Below are 18,772 nucleotides of genomic sequence, written 5' to 3' on the forward strand. Positions count from 1 at the left end.
CTGGCTGCTCCTCCTCAGTCTGAAAATGGGACCCCAGTGCCAAACTCGAACATCACAGAGCGCTCCAGTTCCTCTGTGCTGGACAAACTTAGATCCAAATGACAGTAACTGAGCCTTGCAATGAGAACTGTGAGCACATTATTTGAAAAAATGTTCAAAGTAAATTATAAATACAACAGGGGAGACTAAGTCAAACACAATTTTGCTAAAATTTACATTTGTCCCAAATTATGACTGAATGAAAAGTAGATGTCTTTAAGGAGTGGAGAGGTCATAACAATACATGATTTGAGATGGAAGTATTTCTAAATTTAATTCCAATTGACATGAATAAAAATAAAGTTATATCAACGAACAATGTATGAAAAGGTACTGAAGGAAAAGTACTGCAACATACAGCACTTAAACATCAGTTCATCTGGGAAATCTGGATTTAACTGTCAAGGTAATCCACACAATTGAATCTTTTCTCTCTTTATTTCTCTCTCTCTCTCTTTTTTTTTTTTTTTTTTGTTTCTTTGTTTGTTTGTTTACTCATTTGTTCACACAACTGAATCTTAATTTCAAAATACTCATTTTAGTTCTGAGCATTTCATTTATCTGCTTCATGATACTAAAATGTGGTGACAGAAAGATTAAAATGATTTGGGCAGTATAAATTACTAAGACCTGCCTGTATCTGTCAACAACTTATAGCTTAATCTCTTAGAATTTCAGGTGACACGGCATCTTTACTCAAAGTAAAGCACCTCTCAGGTCTAATTTTTGTTTGCTGGATACAAGAAATGCCTTTAGGCTGCTTTACAGTGTATATATTTATAGACCGCACATTTCTCATATTCAAGTAGTTTCAACGTTCAGCTTTCATCAGATACTACTTTGAATTTTCTTTGAGGAAGTCTGACAATTGGTTCCCTTTCTGGGTACTTACTTCCATTTCTGCTCTGTCTGTTTCATACTGACACAGTCTGTGCTTTAAACATCTGCATTCATCGATTAACTCCTTGTTTCCTTCCTCCAGCATCAGGACTCGTCTGCTCATGGCTTCAAGTTTTCCCATGTGATCCAGAAACAGCTGTGGGGCATTAAGTATTGTCTTTTCGCTTCTGCCTTCATTTTGAGCAACTTCCAGTAGCTGTCGAAGCAACGTGTTTTCACTTTGTAGTTTACATATTGTCTCCTTCAAGAACGCCTGCTTTCCAGTGTATTTGCTGAATTCCCCTTGTTTGCTCTGAGACAAGGGTTCAGTTTCTTTGTTTGAACGCTGGGCTTGGCCTCGGTCTCTATGCACGCATTCTAATAACAACGTCGTTGGTCTAAGAGCATCTTTCCTGGGATGGAGCTCAATTTCTGGGCCACGGAATTGACGTTCAGCTTCAGGAAGTTGCTGAGGAAGCACCTCGCTGCTATCTTTTGGGTCAGACAGCTTAAAATCCATCGTGTCCTGTAAGTGAAACCCCTCATCTCTTACTCTTTGAACTGTACGCAATAAACTGACATATCATAATTTCCTTGGAAGTGAAAGACTAATCTCTAAGTTTATACAACAAAAAGTTTGCAGTAACTGGGTATCCAACTGGAAAAACTTAAGGTGGATACAAATCTCAAACTTTAAACAACCAGAAATCCCCAAAGTTCAAAAATTTAATGAAAGACAGTGAATCCATGAAAGTAAAAAAGAAACCACAAAAGGATGTTTAAGAAGCTCAGAATCGGAAAGGCCTTTCTTTCTCTGAAATACAACAAACCCAAAAGGCTTAAAAAAAAAAAGAATAAATCTGACTACACTTAAAAATTATATCTGACCTCTTACCTTTACAGCTACCCCCAAAGTAAGAGCCTTAGCTCTGTATAAATTGGGCCAGGTTAGATTTCCTAAAAACTTCTTTCCTGAGAATATTCCATAAATATTCTCCCTTTCTATCATTTTTAGAGCGAGTTATAAGAATTACATCTACGGATAAATGATAAATCTAAGCACTGTTCTAAGCACATCTACAAACATCAGTTAACTCATTTAGCTGTGACAATTCTGGAATAAAGGGTTGAAAACACAAGCAAGCTGCAGGGTTTCCCCCCAGGGCTTCTGACTCTCTGACACTTACACCAAACCAAAGCTACTTCTCTAGGATAAATACATAAACACAACAGAAGCCTTCTACTTCCCTAATGGTGAACACACTAAAGGTCAACAAGGTCAAATTTACAGAGCTCTTCGTAGAAAATCAGGAGACTATTTGCTTCTGCAATAATTTTGATTTCTTCTTCATGGTGTTTATAACAGTAATGGATGTGAAATAGCAGGGAAATACAGTGAACTGCTTTATTAAAAATAAAATACTGATCAATAAATTATCACTCAGTACAGAGTACGTCATATCTATCACTATATTCGAAATCTCCTTGTACTGAAATCGGATACCACATGGAGCAGAGCGTTCCTTTTCATCACACGTAGGAGAATGACACCCAAACTACGGTTTCTGAACTGGCTGCGCATTTCCCTCCTTACCATCAGTGGAAATGATAAAGTTACCTCTCCATTCGTCTATCAAAGGAGTGAGATCACTGCCAGAAACTAGAATGCCTGCCGTTAGGAGCAACAGTTTTGAGATAATGGAAAGTTCATCGATTCCTATGGGCAATATTAACAGCCTCTCCTTGGATGAGGCCATTGTGAATGTCACTACGTCACTGTTGCCGGCAAGTGGACTTGAATTCAAAATATTGCTTTATCCAAAGGACCGGAAATGAAACCTCCAGAAAATATATTTACATATATAGGCTTTTAAAACCCTCTATACTTTCTGTACCTACAGTATTGGTTTTTAAACTATGTAAGTATACAAATTCATACACACACGTTTGAAGATGACTAAAGAAAATACCTCAGCATTCATTTCCTTATTAGCCTTTTCTGCCTCCTTTTGTTGGGAAAGATGATGGGCCAGGATGTCATCTTGTATTACTCTGGCATTCTGCACTCGAGAACGTTGTCTCTCAGCGTCATTTCGCTCTTCTAAAACCTGGAGACATATTACATTAGGTTTTGGGTTTTATACCATGAAAAAAAGTCAAAAAAAGCTTAGGAGGGGAATCTTTAAAAAAAAATTTTAAACCTGTTAAAAAGAAGTAGCCTTTTTAAGCACAGGGACCTTTAATGCATATAAATAACTCAAATTCTAATATACATGACAGCTAAATTTATCACAGAGCAAAAACACAAGGGATGTAGTATCATGAAAGAAAAACTTTTTTAACACTTTTGAAATTGAGTTATAGTCATTTAACAATGTTGTGTCAAATTCCAGTGTAGAGCACAAGTTTTCAGTTGTACATGAACATATATATATTCATTGTGACTGTTTTTTGTTGTGAGCTACCACAAGATCTTGCATATATTTCCCTGTGCTATACAGTATAATCTGGCTTATCTATTCTGCATATGCCTGTCAGTATCTACAAATTTTGAAATCCCAGTGAAAGAAAATTTCTTTATAAGGCATTTAACCAGTTCCATCATAGTCTCAAGGCGATTTAACCTGGATTTTAACTTCAAAAAGCCAAAATTAACACATGGATTTGAATTAGACTTGTTATTTTGTTGAACGGACCAAAACTGTCAAACCTTATGTTAATGATTAAGCTCAATTTAACTTCCATTCCTTCATTCAGAAAAGACACAGAGCATCTGTTAGATGCCAAGAACACCAAGAAATTAGTAAATTAAGCTCTAAATGTCATAGTTCATGTCTAGGATGAGATAACTTTTATTTGTTTTAAATGAAAATATAGATTCATTCAGAAGAATATTATAAATAATATTGATGAAACAGTGTTAGAGATATGAAACTTTCACGTTAAGATTAATTTACCTGATTTGGTTTACTCCTTACGCCCTTCGGTTTGCATTCTAGTGCTCGGGCAGTGCTTTCAATCTGTTGCTTCAGGAAAACTTGCTCACTGTCTTGTTTCTCTTTTCTTTTTAAATCATCCTCAGGTTTTTCATATAATGTATAAGCATTTTTCTTCTTCTTTGTTTCTTGTTCTAATGTGAATCTGCAGTGAAATATGCTTACCTTAAAATTTATTTTGTTAGAAAATAAAAAGTTCATTTTATGATCTGGTTCTTCACATGCTGATTTATTACCCTAATGGAATTTCTATGTTCTCAATTTTTTTTTCATTTCTAAGTCTCACATTTTAAATTCCTCACTTCAATCTCTTCATAAAGATACACACACACACACACACACACACACACACACACACACACATGTTTGAAAAGTAGCAATGAAAAGACAAAATGCTACTGAGTTTCAATCAAGAGTAACTCTGGTCAATAGTGTAGGAAAGAAATTTTGCAATTATTCACTAAGGTTTGAATTGAAAATTACCCTCTTTTCCCCACATAGTCATAAGTTACTTCTTCATTGGGACAGAGAAATTAGTTACTAGTTAAAAGAGAAGTTGCTATTTAGAAACAAGATTATAAGTTCATGAGAGATAAAATTTCAACTTCCTGAAGTATTACAGGGACTCCTACATGATCTCCAGGGGAAGATAACAACCACAGGTGCCTTTTCCAGAACACAGACCCGCTAATTAGCATAATCCAAGGCGAGGCTGGGGACTCTACTCCCTGATGCCCTACACTTTGTTTCTTCTTTTGCAACACTTTGAACTTACCTTGTTGAATATTATTTATTTAGTAAATCATTTTTAAATCCCTTTTGGTACAAGGCAGGATCCATAGTAAGTAATTAAAAAATAAAGAGTAATCCATGCTTTCAGCATAGACCTTTGAACTAATCTTATCTCTGTATGAGAGCGATGCTGAATAAACTAACCAGTAATCACTTTCCACTTTACTTTTTAGTCCATCCATTCATATGTTAAGAATCAAACTGCATAAATTTTTTGAAAGTTTCTGCTTGAGAAAAATGGTCATTTCATAATTCTGCAAGTGGGAATGTAAAGTAATATAAACTTTCTGGAGAACACTTGAGAGATAAAGATCAAAGAATTTTTTTAAAGAAATATAGAATGAGGAGATATATATATATATATATATTGCTGTGTTATTTCCAAGAGTCTCACATTCCACAATATTAATGAAATTTTCTCCCCTGTAAAATCCCAAAAGGGAAGTTAGCAATTATGACTTCTCCTACATACCTACAGTATTAAAGTAAATATAAAGAGTTCAAATATTTCTTTAAAACCAAGAAATTCAGTACCTCATGTGGCGGAGCTCTCGTTCCCACTCCATATTTTGAAGTTTTAACTGTGATTTTGCTTCTCTTGTTTTCAGCAGCTCTGTGTGTAGCCAGTTCACCTTCTTTTCCATTTCTTTAAGTTCTCCTCTAAGTTGTGTGCAGTCAGATTCTTTAAGTTCTATTGATCGGAATGAATCAACTGGATCCTGAATTTTCAATAACTTATCAGAATCTGCATTAGGAAGAAAACAAAAATAGAAACAAAACATATGAATACTTTTTGTGTATAAAGGACTGTGCATTTTCACATTCATTCATCCATACATTGAACAAATGGATATTGAGCATCTATAACGTGGAAGACATTCTTCTAAGCTCTGCAGATGTTAAAAGAATCACAAAGTAATATTATGAACATTATGCAAATAAATTTGACAATTCAGATGAAGTGGGTAAAATTCCTTGAAAGAGAGGAATTACAAAAGCTCACTTAAGAAAGAACAAATAAGCCAAAAAGCCCTACATCTTCAAAACCAAAACAAAAGTCCTATTTAAAGACCTTACGACAAAGAAAATTCCAGTCCCAATGGTTACACTGGTGAATTCTTCCAAATATTTTAGGAAAATTTAATACCAATTCTACACAAATTCTCCTCAAAAAATGAAGAGGAAGAAATATGTCCTCATTCTATGAAACTCACATTACCCTGGATCCAAAACCAGACAAAGATATTACAAGAAAGAAAACTAATGTCGTGAAAATGGAGGTAAAATTTCTAAACAAAACATTAGCGAATTAAATCCAACAATACAGGATAATTCATCGTGACCAAGTCGGGTGTATCCCAGGAATGCAGGGCTGTTTTAACACGTAAAAATCAATGTTATCCATCATATTAACAAACTAAAAAAGAAACCATATGATCGTGTCAGTGGATAAAAAGAGGCACTTGCCAAACCTCAACATCTATTCCTGATAAAAACTTCCAGCAATCTGGGAACCAAGGGAACGTCTTCACTATGACAAAGATCCGTGCTAAGCCGACAGCTGGCACCATATGCAACGGTGAAAAACGGAATGCTTTTCCCAGAAGGTGAGGAACCGGACAGGAGTGGCTTCCCTTACTCCTTCTAATCAGCACTGTACTGGAGCCAGTGCAATCAGGCAAAATAAAGAACCAAAAGGCATCTGGATGGGAAATGAAGAGGTAAAACTATCTGCTAATCAGCGGGGAATATGACTACATGGTGCGAGTCAGCTAACTCCAACCTGTGGGCTGGGTTGCTTGCTTTGGTAAATAAACTTTTACTGAAATACAGCCACGTCCATTAACTTGTGTATTGTCTATGGCTACTCTTGTTGCAACGGTGACAGAGCTGATTAGCTGTGACAGAGAATGTACTTATTGGCTGCAAGTCTTAAATGTGAACTATCCTTAGTAACACAGTAGTTTAAAGAAGAAAAAGCTGGACCACCTCTGGTTATTTAGAAAATCTGAGAGAATCCATAAAAACACTACTAGAACTAACAAATGGGTTCAGCCAGGTTGGAGGGCAGAGAGTCACTATACAGAAATCAACTGTATTTCTATCATCAGAAACTAAAATTTAAAATATATTATTTTAAAACAAATAAATAAAAATATACTACTTATAATCTCACTGAAAAATAAGAAATACAGGTAAACTCATAAAAGACGGAAACACCCAGACACTAAAAACTCTAAAATATTGCTGAGAAAATCAAGGAAGACCTATATAAATGGAGAAATAAACTTTGTTCGGGATTAAAAATTTCATTTTGTTAAGAAGTCAATTCTCCCCAAATTAATCTACAGATTCAACATAATCTACATCTCATTTCCAGGACACTAGCAGACTTTTTTTTTTTAGCACTGACAAGCTGATTCTAAAATTCATGTGGAAAGAAGGGTAATAAAAGGAAACAAGACGAAGCCGGAGGACTGTGGCCTTTAACCATGGAGCTACGAGTGGCAGGAGCTGGATTTTAGGCAAGGAGTAACAAAGACCTGAATTTTAAAAACTGTCTAGTAATCATGGTTGCGGTGTAGACCAAGGTCCCAGGAGGTGGAACGGTGCAGAAGAAAGTCCTGAGGTGATTTCAGCGTTCTAGGAGGGAAGTAGTGATACCCTGACCTTGGGTGAAGGCGTAGGAGCAGCAGAGTCAACAGAAAGCACAGGGAGAGGGAACGGCCACAGCCCCTGGCTGGCAGCGCACAACACGTCTGCTTCTGCTTTAACACAGAGCAGGTTCCTGAGACGCAGGGGACTGTAACGGAGCCGCGCTCCCTGGGTGGCACTAGGTGTGCACACGTTACCGCGAGACACTTAGAAAGGCTGTGTAGTCACACGGGGGTCCTACCTTTACTCTCCGGGCTAAGTCGCTCGATTAGCCTCAGGGTGTTCTTATAATTAGGGGAAAGCGACTCGCAATCCTCGGAAGCTGTCCCCGGTGACCGAGGTAAGTCATCGAGGCCATCCAGAGAATTCATCTGCTCTTTGACCTACAAATAAATAATGCTATTTCACAGTGTCTCCAACATTGTTATAAAATACGCTCAGTGTACAGAGGTGATCGATATCCATCTTTTTATGAGAGCAAAAACACAGACACTTCTCGAAAGAACTGATTTCTGTCAAAAGGCTAACTTTATCAGTAGTGTTTCTAAATGATTTTGAAGTAAACGTTTCTACAACAAAGGAGGATTTTCTGTTTTTCCTCTCTATCTTTTATAATTTTTTTTTACTACAGGAAAACAATATTCAGGAAGGTTTTTTGCCTCAATTCCAAGGATAAAGTTTAACTATAAATTATTATAGATCCTAACAATACTTTAAGTTTTGTGACTAGATAAAATGCTATTAAAAACTAGATATTAAATAATTATTTATTGACTCTAAAAGTCTAGTTTGAAAGGCAATTTCTCTTGAACTGTGTTATCAAAGCACAGAAAACAGTATTAAAGAAGAAATTTAAATTTACACTTTCACATACCTGTGAGTGGCTATTTTCCCTTCCATCACGTCTTTCTTCCTCTTCCTCAGAAGTCCTTTCTAAGTCTAGGTCTGCTGAGAAATGAATACGCTTAGTTAAATTTCACTACTTAGAACAGCTAGATAAAAGGCATCATCTTTATAAAAACGTAAAACACATTTCATCAATTGACAGTTTAAATTAAGCTTAATCTTTAGCTGGATATTTACTTCTTTAAGAAATACTTCTAATTATTTAAAATTTCAACAAACTATTTGGGAAATACTAGATGTTACTAGATTAAAGGCATACAAACATCTCAAAGTTTCACTCACAAATTGATTCACCAGACATGAACAAAACAGAGAAATAAAACAAAATTTAAAAATACAGTAGAAATATACAAAGTCACCTTCTCTACCTCCTAACAGTACCTTTTTAACAACATACCAAGCTTCAAGAGCAATGTTATTCATGGTTTCCAAAATTACTGTTACTTTTTATGCTTTTATCTTTCCTTTATCTGAACGTTTCCCTCTATTGTTCTGACAAGTTCCTTTTAGTCTTTGAAGACTCAGCCTGCTCTGTGAAGTCCTCCTTGATTGCAGCTCTCTTTCTGCAGAGACACAGGGATCTCTTTCCTTGGAGTTACCTTGGTACTTCACAGATTTTTCTAGTGTGTCTTCACCAGCTGAACTCTAAACTATTTCTTTACATGTCTATCCTCTTTGCTCCTCTGCTGCAGAGGACAAACTCTTAAAAGTATCTTTGAATAAACAGTATTTATTAGAAAAACTTTGAGTTTATAGCTTGTAGTCACTACTATAGGAGATAACTGAGAATCTTTTGTAAATACGACACTAATTCTACAGGTAAGGAAAGAAAAGATAAAACTATAGGAGCGGAAAAAATATTGTATGACTTATTACTACAGCTCTGATTATATCACTGGTTTCACATCCATGAGCCCTGTTTAAAACAGCAGTTCTCAGGTGCCATCCGAGAAGCCCTGAAGCCCCAAGTTCCCTCCATCTAGGGAGTCCAGGAGGTCAAAACTAATTTCACAATAATACTGAACGCTATTTTCATTCTCATTCTCCGTTAAGTGTGCAGTGGAGGTTTCCAGATACATGACACGTGATAACATTATAGCTCTAATGGCTAACGCAATGTTTCTGTGTGCTTGTTTATTAAATCTTTCACTTTCATTTTCTAATATACTAAACATCAATAGATACAACCCACTTAAAAGTTCTTCAGAATTCTCAATAATTTTTCATAGTATAAAAAATATCCTAAACCCCAAAACTTTTAGGATTATTTTTGAAAAGATCATGTCTACCAAATACTAAGGTAGGACTAATAACTTCCATCATTTTTAATAATCAAAGACACCACACACACACTCTCCTAATCAAAACATCCAGTTGGCTTAAGATCTTTGGGCTAGGGAAATAGCTCAGTGGTAGAGCACATGCTTAGCATGTACAAGGTTCTGGGTTCAATCCCTAGGACCTCCATTAATAAATAAGTACAGAAATAAATAAATATCAGCAATGTGATAGCACTCGATGAAATCATTAAAGTGAAATATGACTGACATGTTAGCAAGTGAAGCTTTACCCTACGTAAAGGTCAGAATTCAATTAAGCATTTTAAAACTGGAAAAATCTTAGAAACAAATAATCAATCTCTCAGAATCCCCGAGAAGTATACGGACTCCAAACTGAGCACTTTAGTGTCTCCCAACATCAATAGAAACATCCGAGTCAAAGCTGACATTTTAAAAATCTATTTCTTATGCTTATATATATTTTTCAAACATGGATACCGATCGTAACATCTGCCTTACTTATGTCATCTTTCAATTAAATTTGAAAAAGTAAAAGGAGTTAGGAAGAAGAACACTGTACTTCATTTCAGAGTTAAATTTGTATTGCAAAATTTACCTGATTTGAATCTTTGAAAATTCTTCATTGCTCCTGTTTTTTTAGGAACAGAATCTTTCACTCCAACTGCAGGCTGAATGGTTTTTGAAACAAACCGATTAATAATGTACATTTGATACAATCTGTAGTAATAATTCAAGGGGGGAGGGTCTAGCTCAGTGGCAGACTGCCTGCTTAGCAGTGCATGAGGTCCTAGGCTAAATTCCCAGTACCCTCATTAAAAAAAAAAAAAAATTCAAGATAAAAGTATAAAAGTTTTTACCTTCAGGTGAGGATACTTTTCAGTAGAATCTAAAAGCCAAAAGGGACACATAATCAATTATAAGTAAATATGAAAGCCAACTATCCAGTCATGCAGTTAGTACTGAGGGCAATCCTCATGCTTGCTTTGGAAATGAACACGTTAGGTTTCAGTGTTTTGTTTTTCAGGGGCAGTTAGGACAGCAACAAGGCAGACATAGGAATCCGTTATAGACACTGAATAAAGAGCAGGAATATAGGTTTAACAAAACATGCAGGTAAGATCTCAAAAGTACGATTATGTTTCAAATGACTTTATAAACTAGAAACGTGCACATGTACCAGTGTGAACATGCTGCCTGAGGAGGAGAAAAGCGATCTTTAATCAGAGGAACAAGTCACGGCTCCAAGAAGACAAATGTGAAAGCTGACGGTAAAGTGCAACAGCACATCTTCCATGCGACTGACACCATTAGACTACAAGTATTTACCACGCTCTTCAATTCGTCCTGTGATTTAGGAAGTCCACAGCTGTGATGGCAGTTCATTTGAATGTGCAATTCACTTCTCGTCAGAGAAAGTGTTATGAATTGATCGGCTTGGATACACACTTGTAGAATAATCGTTCATCAAAATATTCATTTTTTTCCATACCCACATGGGCTACCGGTGTGCCTACATTTCTTGGATCCTCTAGCCGTCAAAGTTTCTTGATCCACTCATGCAAGAAAGAATGTATACTGAGTTTTCAATATTGAAATCTGGTGATCAAAAAAAATTTCATTGCCACAGAATTATTAGACATTAAAAGTCTTTTATATTTCAAAACCTGTGTAGTATTCACTGAAAATAACAACTTTCGCATTTATGGAATGAATCCTATTAATTTCTTTTATTTCCAAAATTGGTTTGGTAAATCAGGCTAATGTTTAAAAGGATTATTGTGAAACAAATATCTTATCAAAAAATTAGGTACCATTAAAAACAACAACAACACAGCCAATGCTTCATATTCAAAATAATCTCACTTGAATAACAAATACCAATACAACATGTATCTTTGAAGCCTGATAGGAGGAGTGGCAGTGGTTTACCCCAATTATAGGCCCCCTCCTGATTCCAGTATTCTCTGTAGTGGCAGTGATCTAACCTGGCTTCAGTGCAAAGATACTGACGCCATCGAAAAGGAGTTCTCGCAAGTTTCCCCTCAATTCCAAAATCACCTACCTGCGGCCTTTTTTCCCTCCTTCCTTCCTTTCACTTTCCTCTTCAAAGGTACCTCTAGATCTGTGGTCTTAATTCTTCCCCTTCTCTATTCTTTGGATGGATGATGCCCACCATTTCTTTTCCCTCTCTGCTTAGCAGCAGTAGCTTACATCTCTAATTTCTACTTCAACTCTTTGCCTCGTTCTGGCTATGAACGTGCTCACAAAGAAACACAAAATCGTGCTTTTCCTTGATGCTGTTGTGTCTTTAACTCCCCAGTGGCTCTTTTTCCAGATTCCCCTAAACACAAGTCTACCCTCTGAGCGTGATCTGAAGACCAGCAACAAGGGCATCACCTGAGAGCTTGTTAGAAACGCAGACCCACTGCTCAGAATGTGCACTTTTCACTGGGTCCCCAGGTGACTGAGTAAAACGTGAGCAACTCTGATCTATACCGAGTCTGCTTCTGCAGCACTCGGACTTAACTGATCCTTCTGAAATCCAGCCGCACGCGTCTCACTGTAACACTTCCCCGAAAGCTGCATCAGGAGTTGCAGACTTTCCAGTGGACTCTTTACCAGGCTCCAGCGCCCCTGACCTCCCCGGAACGCACCCTGCCCTCTTCCTCTTTCCCACTCTCTTCTGTTGGCCTATGAGACACCATCCTGTAAGGCAGCAGCACGCTGCATGACACGAAGGTCCAGACACTGACAGCTGACCACACACGCCTGTGCTCACCCACGGCAGGCACACCCAGCTCTGCGTGATCAGGTACCGCAGTCCTCACCGCCTTCCTAATGATCGGGGGACGGGGGAGTGGAACATTCTGCTGAGCTTCCCGGACAAGCTTTGGTGCTGGAAGCAGCTCACTTCATACCCACCTCATTTCAAACACTCCTCTTCCTTCTTCTAAAGAACTAGTCTACATTCATTACCACCTCCTGCCAGGGACCCCCCCTCCTTTTCCTTCATTTTCTCCCCTCCTCTCTACCTCTCTCATTCTTCGCTCCCTCCTTCCCTCCTCCTGATTTCCTGACTGTCCTCAGGTCACAGAGCATCTTGAAAGAAAGCTAACAACTGAGCTCCTTAAACAGCATTCTAGTTTAATCTCTTGCTGACACCCGATAAGATATACAATTTACTTCCTTTCCTCCTCTTTTTTCTCACTATATGTTCAACAGGTGATTTTCTTTGGCTGAGAGAATAGATCCAAATCCATGTTTTAAATCAACATTCTGTCAAATGACTTCTTTATAAAATACAGTGCTTACTTTCTATTTGTCCATTTAATGTATTTTTTTCTCTTAGACCTGCAGCTCCAGATAAATGACCAACATGGCTCCGTAGTTGAATCTCGGAGGTACTCTGTTAAAATTAATATTAATAATGAGTTGCATAAAGATTCCCTTATCCCTTTCTAAGAAAATACCTGTGTTTCCTACCTTATTATTATTTTTAAATTTCCTACTTTAAAAGCAATTAGACTTAAAAACAAAATAAGCATATCCTGGAAACCCAAACATTTAAAGAGAAAATTTCATATAGACTCTCTAGATCAAGTCTATCTTTTATCTTCAGTTGGCTTCTGACTCTGTAAACTGAGCATGGAAAGCCAGAGCAAATATTTTCATAGACAAAATACTGACTTATGTGCAGATTTCAACAAAGAATTAACTTCAAAATACCTAATTCCATTCTGCATTCCTCGACAAAAGAAGAGGACATTTTAAAAAATACACATTTTTATATGTATAACTGAATTGCTTTGCAGTACACTTGAAACTAAAATTATAAACTGACTACACTTCAATAAAAAATAAAATTTAAAATATACATATTTAAATATATTCTTTAATAAGTACACGTGCTATAAATTTAAAATGTTTCTTAGGATAGATATTGCTTTTAATATTAAAATAACATACTTGGCATGAAAAAAAGCCTTGGAGTGTGTCATGTTGAGTATCAACAGAACACTGTGGAAACTGCTACATTTCAGGAAACAAAGGCTTAGCAGAATCTAACGATTATTTGATAAAACTTTTATTCATAAGAAAAATAGTTGAATAAAGTACCAAAGTAGAAAGAAAAACATTTATGTTTAAATTAACAGCAGAGAAATTTTAATTGTAGCTATGCAGCTCTTCAAAAAAGTACCATAAGCTTTACTTTACTAAGGGAAGAATAAGAACACTGTTTAGTGACCACCCGCATGTGCCAGGCCCTTATGATGCACATCCTCTTCTCTACACACAACAATAATAAAAGTGATCCTAAGGACGGTTACACACTTGCTGCTTCCTGGCCACTCCAAGGAAGATGCTGGAGCACCGTGATGAGCAGATGGGACCCGCTGTTCCCTCTGTCCAGAAAATCCCTCCCCAGGACCTTCGTGTGACTGGCTCCTTCCTGTCCGTCACCTGGCAGCTCTGGTCACACTCAGCTCTTTTCTGACTACCTAACTTCCACCCTTACTCCACCCCCGGCCTAACTACAAACTCCCCCACTGTTGTCTAACCTAACGCTCTCCACGTTCCTTAAGTGAAGGACTTACTGTCCCTGATAAAGGGTTCCTGTTTACTTGTTCTTCTGTTCCTGCCACTACAGCCTAACCCCTCAACTGCTACATTCATTGTCTAGCTGCCTGGTGCTAGTCGGTGTTCAGGAACAGGAGTTTATTTAAGGTCAAAACATCTCAAGTCCCCAGAAGGCGTCAAGTACCAAAGCACTACATACCTATCGGAGATGTCCGGTACTAGTTTGCTGACACTTAACGTACCCCAAATGAGAAGTCCCCGTGCCCGCTCTAACGTTCCCATTTTATTGTCCTTCAGATTTTAGAAAAGTGTCCTCAACATTTCAGTAGGTTCCTAGTGGCCACTGTGATCATTCTGTCTTATGTTTCTATAGCACCCTTTACAGTTGACAATGTGTTTTCACATTTGTTACCACAGTTTTGTTCACGACACATAACCTGAGAGGTAGGTATCAGTACCATGTTTTTGAACGAGGTCACTGACATTCAAACAAGTCAGACAAGTGTTTCCAAGATCCCACAGTGGGTCAGAACCAGGATGCCACGTCTGCTGACTTCAAGTACAGTGCTGTGCCACCAGGCAGGAGCTGCCGGGATCCAAGGGCTCAGGCTCTTACCTCTTTCCACGGCTGTCACCTTGGAATAGGTCACCACTACCCTGCACTTAGCTGCCTTCAAGCCCGGTCGCCATAAAGGTACTCAGTGCACGCTATTTTCCCTACCCGAAATGGGCTGTCCTCAGTATAACATCACTAAACCAAACTGCTGGTATTTTAACCCCACATACTTATTATTATTCCCCATGCTTTTGCTTCTCCTGAAATGTTCTTTGCAGCTCTAATTGACAATCCAAATATAATACCACCTGCAAGTCGCAAGCACTGTCTTTTCAAGGTCAAAGTGGTTAAACAAACAAACAAACACACCAGTATTTGTGGGTTTTTTTTTTTTTTACTACAACCTGTTTCTCTCGGAATCTCATGAAGAGTTTTACACATTCATTTATAACAAAGAAACAGCTGGTCACAGGCTGACCAAGAATTATTTTCTTTAGTTTTTAGAAAATGTAACTTCAGAACCCAAGCCGATTCCCTATGACTTCTAAGCCTTGGTTTTTGCACTACATACACCAGTTTCATTAGGTGAGTCTGGAAAATTAACAGAAGTGCACTCTGCAGTGGTATGACATGTAGCACGGAATGACTTTACTAAGCGTAGGTTAAAATGAGGAAATAATTTTGCTGGGCAAATGTAAAAGTGAGAAAGTGAAGTCAAAACATCCCTGCATTTATGTTTTAACATGAGTAGTCAAGTACAAACTTAAGGCAAGAAAAAAAGGAAAATGTAAGTATAACAAGGCATGTGGAGAAATACATGTATTTCAGCATCTATAGATAATAGATGGGTGATGTGTCAGTATCGTCAGGGATATGCTATGAAGGAAAGCCTCTGTTTAACCTTTTTATTATATATATAAAAATATATAAATTACATATGCAAGTATATATATTATTCTTCAGCAAATTTTATAAAAATATCAAAATATATGATATATAAAACAAAGGCCTTTGTTCATAATATATCCCCAGTAATACTGACTTGTACTAATCTACAGCCGTTTGTTTGTAAATACTACTATAAGTAAGACTTAAATTTTGTCACTAGAAGTCGCTCAATTGAACACGGTCATCTCTCACTACCTGAGCACTGTGAATTATTACTAGAGAGAGAGAAATATAGATTTTAGAAAGTTCCTAACACATCAACTTTCCACTTAGAGAAACAACAGGTAATCAGGATTCTAAGCATAATATATAGCTTGAAAAGATACATTGAATGGAACATGAGAGGGGGCTAGAAAGAAGGTTAAAAAGTTTTCATCTCAAATTCTAAGCTCACAATTGGTAGATACTGGAAAACAGACTGTAACTTATTCCTATTCATCATATACTTCTTATCTATTTCCTTGGCATTTATGACAGATTTCCTGTCATAACAACTGAACTTTTACAACCTAAACAAAGGGAATAGAAATTGAAGTCATATTTTTAGAATTCAAATACATTTCATTATGACGTAGTACGTGTACTATATTACCTGTACAATCAAATAGATTTCATTATGATAGAGTGTGCGTGTTATATAACCTGCAGCGTGGTGCAGAAGTCCATGTCTCCTCATGCACTCACATTCAAAAAATACTAAAATGCTTCTTACATTTAAGACCTTATTCTAGGTGCTCCAGGAAATGCACAATTACATTCCCTAATCTCTAGCGGTGTATGCTGATGCAGGGGCTATAAAATGAGTATGTAAATAACTATACTACAAAGTATCTGAAACTTGAAATTTTAGAATGGGACACGAGGACTGGACATACTTTTTTAAACTATAATACAAAAGAATTCTGAAGTAGGTTTTTCATATGGTTGTTATTAACAGTCTACTTTGAGAGCTGGTTGTTATTTCAGGGAAAACATGTATTCTTCAATTAGATGAAGAGCTTTGAATATACTCTTAATGGGATAATTTAGAAAACACAGAGGAATCTATAATATGGATTTTGAGAAACAGAATTTTAATTTCTAAATTTTTATAATTTCAATTATTATTTTAGTCTTAATGCAGAACCAGAGATAGAAATAAAGTAAAACAAGCAAACAAACAAACAAAACAAAAACCTCTTTCCTCACAACTCTCTGATACCAAAATAAAAAATGTCCAAGGGGAAAAAAAGAGACACATGCTACGCAGTTTTGGAACTGAAAGGCCCCAGGAAGAGGCCATGATTATCACAGTAAGTAGCTGTGTGCACTGAAGATGTCCCTGAGGCACGAGTATTATACAAGTGCCGTCAGTGTGGTTTAAAAGTCAAAGAACCCTTATCCTTGGCCAAGCTTCACACTTCCTCTGTTGTGGGAAACCTTTTCACAGTACAGTTTTCCTGTCACTATATATGTTCTAGTCCATTTTGCTTCAGCCTTATCTTCAGTATTTACCAAAGGAAAAAAAAAAAAGAAAAGAAAAGAAAAGAAAAAAAAATCAACCTGTCATATTTTTATAAAATGGTTTACTCTGACCAACTTTCTAACACAAACATAAAACAATGATAGGCAGACCACTGCTAAATTTTAAGAGTAAATACTACACAAAACTAAATTCAGAGCAGAAAAATGAATTTCACAAGAGAACACTTTACCTTGGGAGGAAGAGCTAAGTCATCATCTGATGGAGGCCTTGAATCATCAATGTCACGTTTGGGTGAAACGCTTTGGAGCAAAAATACACATCAAAAATGAGTGAGTTCATTTCTTTAAACAAACTAGTCACAAAAGTCTATGCTGAGGGATAAGAAAGCAGATCTGGGAGCCAGGCTGCCTGATGGTCAAGTCACAGGTCAATTACTTGATAACCATGGAATCATGGGTCAACCAGTCAACCTCCTTAAGCTACACTTGCCTAGTTAACTAACAGTAAGCTGTATCAGCACAGCTACTCTGCAAAGCTGTTGTGGTGACTGTACGAGGTAACATATGTCAAGTACATAACACGGTGTCTAACCCAGAGTAGGACACTCGACAAGCCTTGTTTCTTTTCTCTGTGTTCCCTTAGTCAACATGTAATTTTTAAAAATCCATAAAATCCTACCTGATGACAGAGATATCTTCATTACTCGGTGAAACCTCAACCACTAAATCCGCTATTAAAGAAAAAAGTAAAATAGATTTCATATCAGCAATAGAAAAATACAGACTATTGAAAGTATAAGACCAATGTTCTGTTAACAAGCTTTCCTTTGGGACCACACCTGGAGACTACACACTTGAGTGAATACTGAGTATACTCCTGGTAGGTAATTAATGCGTAAAAACCACTTCCCCTCCTTTATATTTATCAAAAAGAAAAAGGGTGTTTATCCAAATTTGATATCTTGAAGTGAACTGCTGTTTACAAGGACCAAAATCCCAACCAAACTTTACGAGACTCACAAAGGATGATATTCATTAGTAGAATCAGTACCATAAACTGACAACGTCAAGCTCACACAGCGTGGTGTTTCTGGACGACACTCATGGGACTAACCCACCCCGCCATTTGGCTTTGTCGGCCTCGTGTTATCTGGGCACGGTCATCCCTTTTCGCTCACATACGGTCTAGGGCTGCCTTCACACTGCAATGGCAGAGATGAGTAGATGTGACAGACACCACATGGCCTAAAATATTGACTCTCTGGCCCTTTATAGAAAAAGCTTGTGCATCCCTGCCTTATGTCACAACCAGGAAGCCCGAAGACTCACATCGAATCTTCTTACTCTTCTGCTCAACATTCTTCAGTAGATCCATGCGGCTGCCATTGGTGGTTCCCAACTCAACAACCGTTTCTTCTTTGTCGTCCTTGCCGGACAATTGCAACTTTTCTTTGATGTTTTCTGCCCCAGTATGCGAAGAAGGTAATCTCTTCTTAGCTGCAAAAAGAGAAATGATTATTCTGCGGTCATCACAGTAACTACATCTCCTTCCCCCGTGGCTGGTTGAGGCATGAGCATGCGATGTAGCCCAGCCAGTAAGATGCCAGGGGAAGTCTACCGGAAGCGTCTCTGTTTTCTTCCTCGTTAACAGGAAACAT

The 18,772-nt window shown here is 37.3% G+C and overlaps 1 protein-coding gene across 1 annotated transcript in view; it reads right to left on the reverse strand.

Moving 5' to 3' along the window:
- LOC135318436 (ankyrin repeat domain-containing protein 26-like) overlaps positions 1-18,772 on the reverse strand; it is a 37,080-nt gene that overhangs the window by 16,211 nt on the left and 2,097 nt on the right. Inside the window, exons 2-13 of the mRNA XM_064485392.1 lie at positions 18,444-18,611; positions 17,794-17,845; positions 17,345-17,414; positions 12,881-12,974; positions 10,426-10,454; positions 10,164-10,236; positions 8,236-8,309; positions 7,603-7,744; positions 5,241-5,451; positions 3,876-4,059; positions 2,889-3,026; positions 932-1,444 (exon numbers count right to left, since the gene is read on the reverse strand). Of these exons, the coding sequence (XP_064341462.1) occupies positions 932-1,444; positions 2,889-3,026; positions 3,876-4,059; positions 5,241-5,451; positions 7,603-7,744; positions 8,236-8,309; positions 10,164-10,236; positions 10,426-10,454; positions 12,881-12,974; positions 17,345-17,414; positions 17,794-17,845; positions 18,444-18,611 (1,748 nt within the window). The remainder of the gene's footprint in view (positions 1-931; positions 1,445-2,888; positions 3,027-3,875; positions 4,060-5,240; positions 5,452-7,602; positions 7,745-8,235; positions 8,310-10,163; positions 10,237-10,425; positions 10,455-12,880; positions 12,975-17,344; positions 17,415-17,793; positions 17,846-18,443; positions 18,612-18,772) is intronic.

This window comes from Camelus dromedarius, chromosome 4, assembly GCF_036321535.1.
Source record: "Camelus dromedarius isolate mCamDro1 chromosome 4, mCamDro1.pat, whole genome shotgun sequence".
In the NCBI taxonomy this organism is placed as follows: Eukaryota; Metazoa; Chordata; class Mammalia; order Artiodactyla; family Camelidae; genus Camelus; species Camelus dromedarius.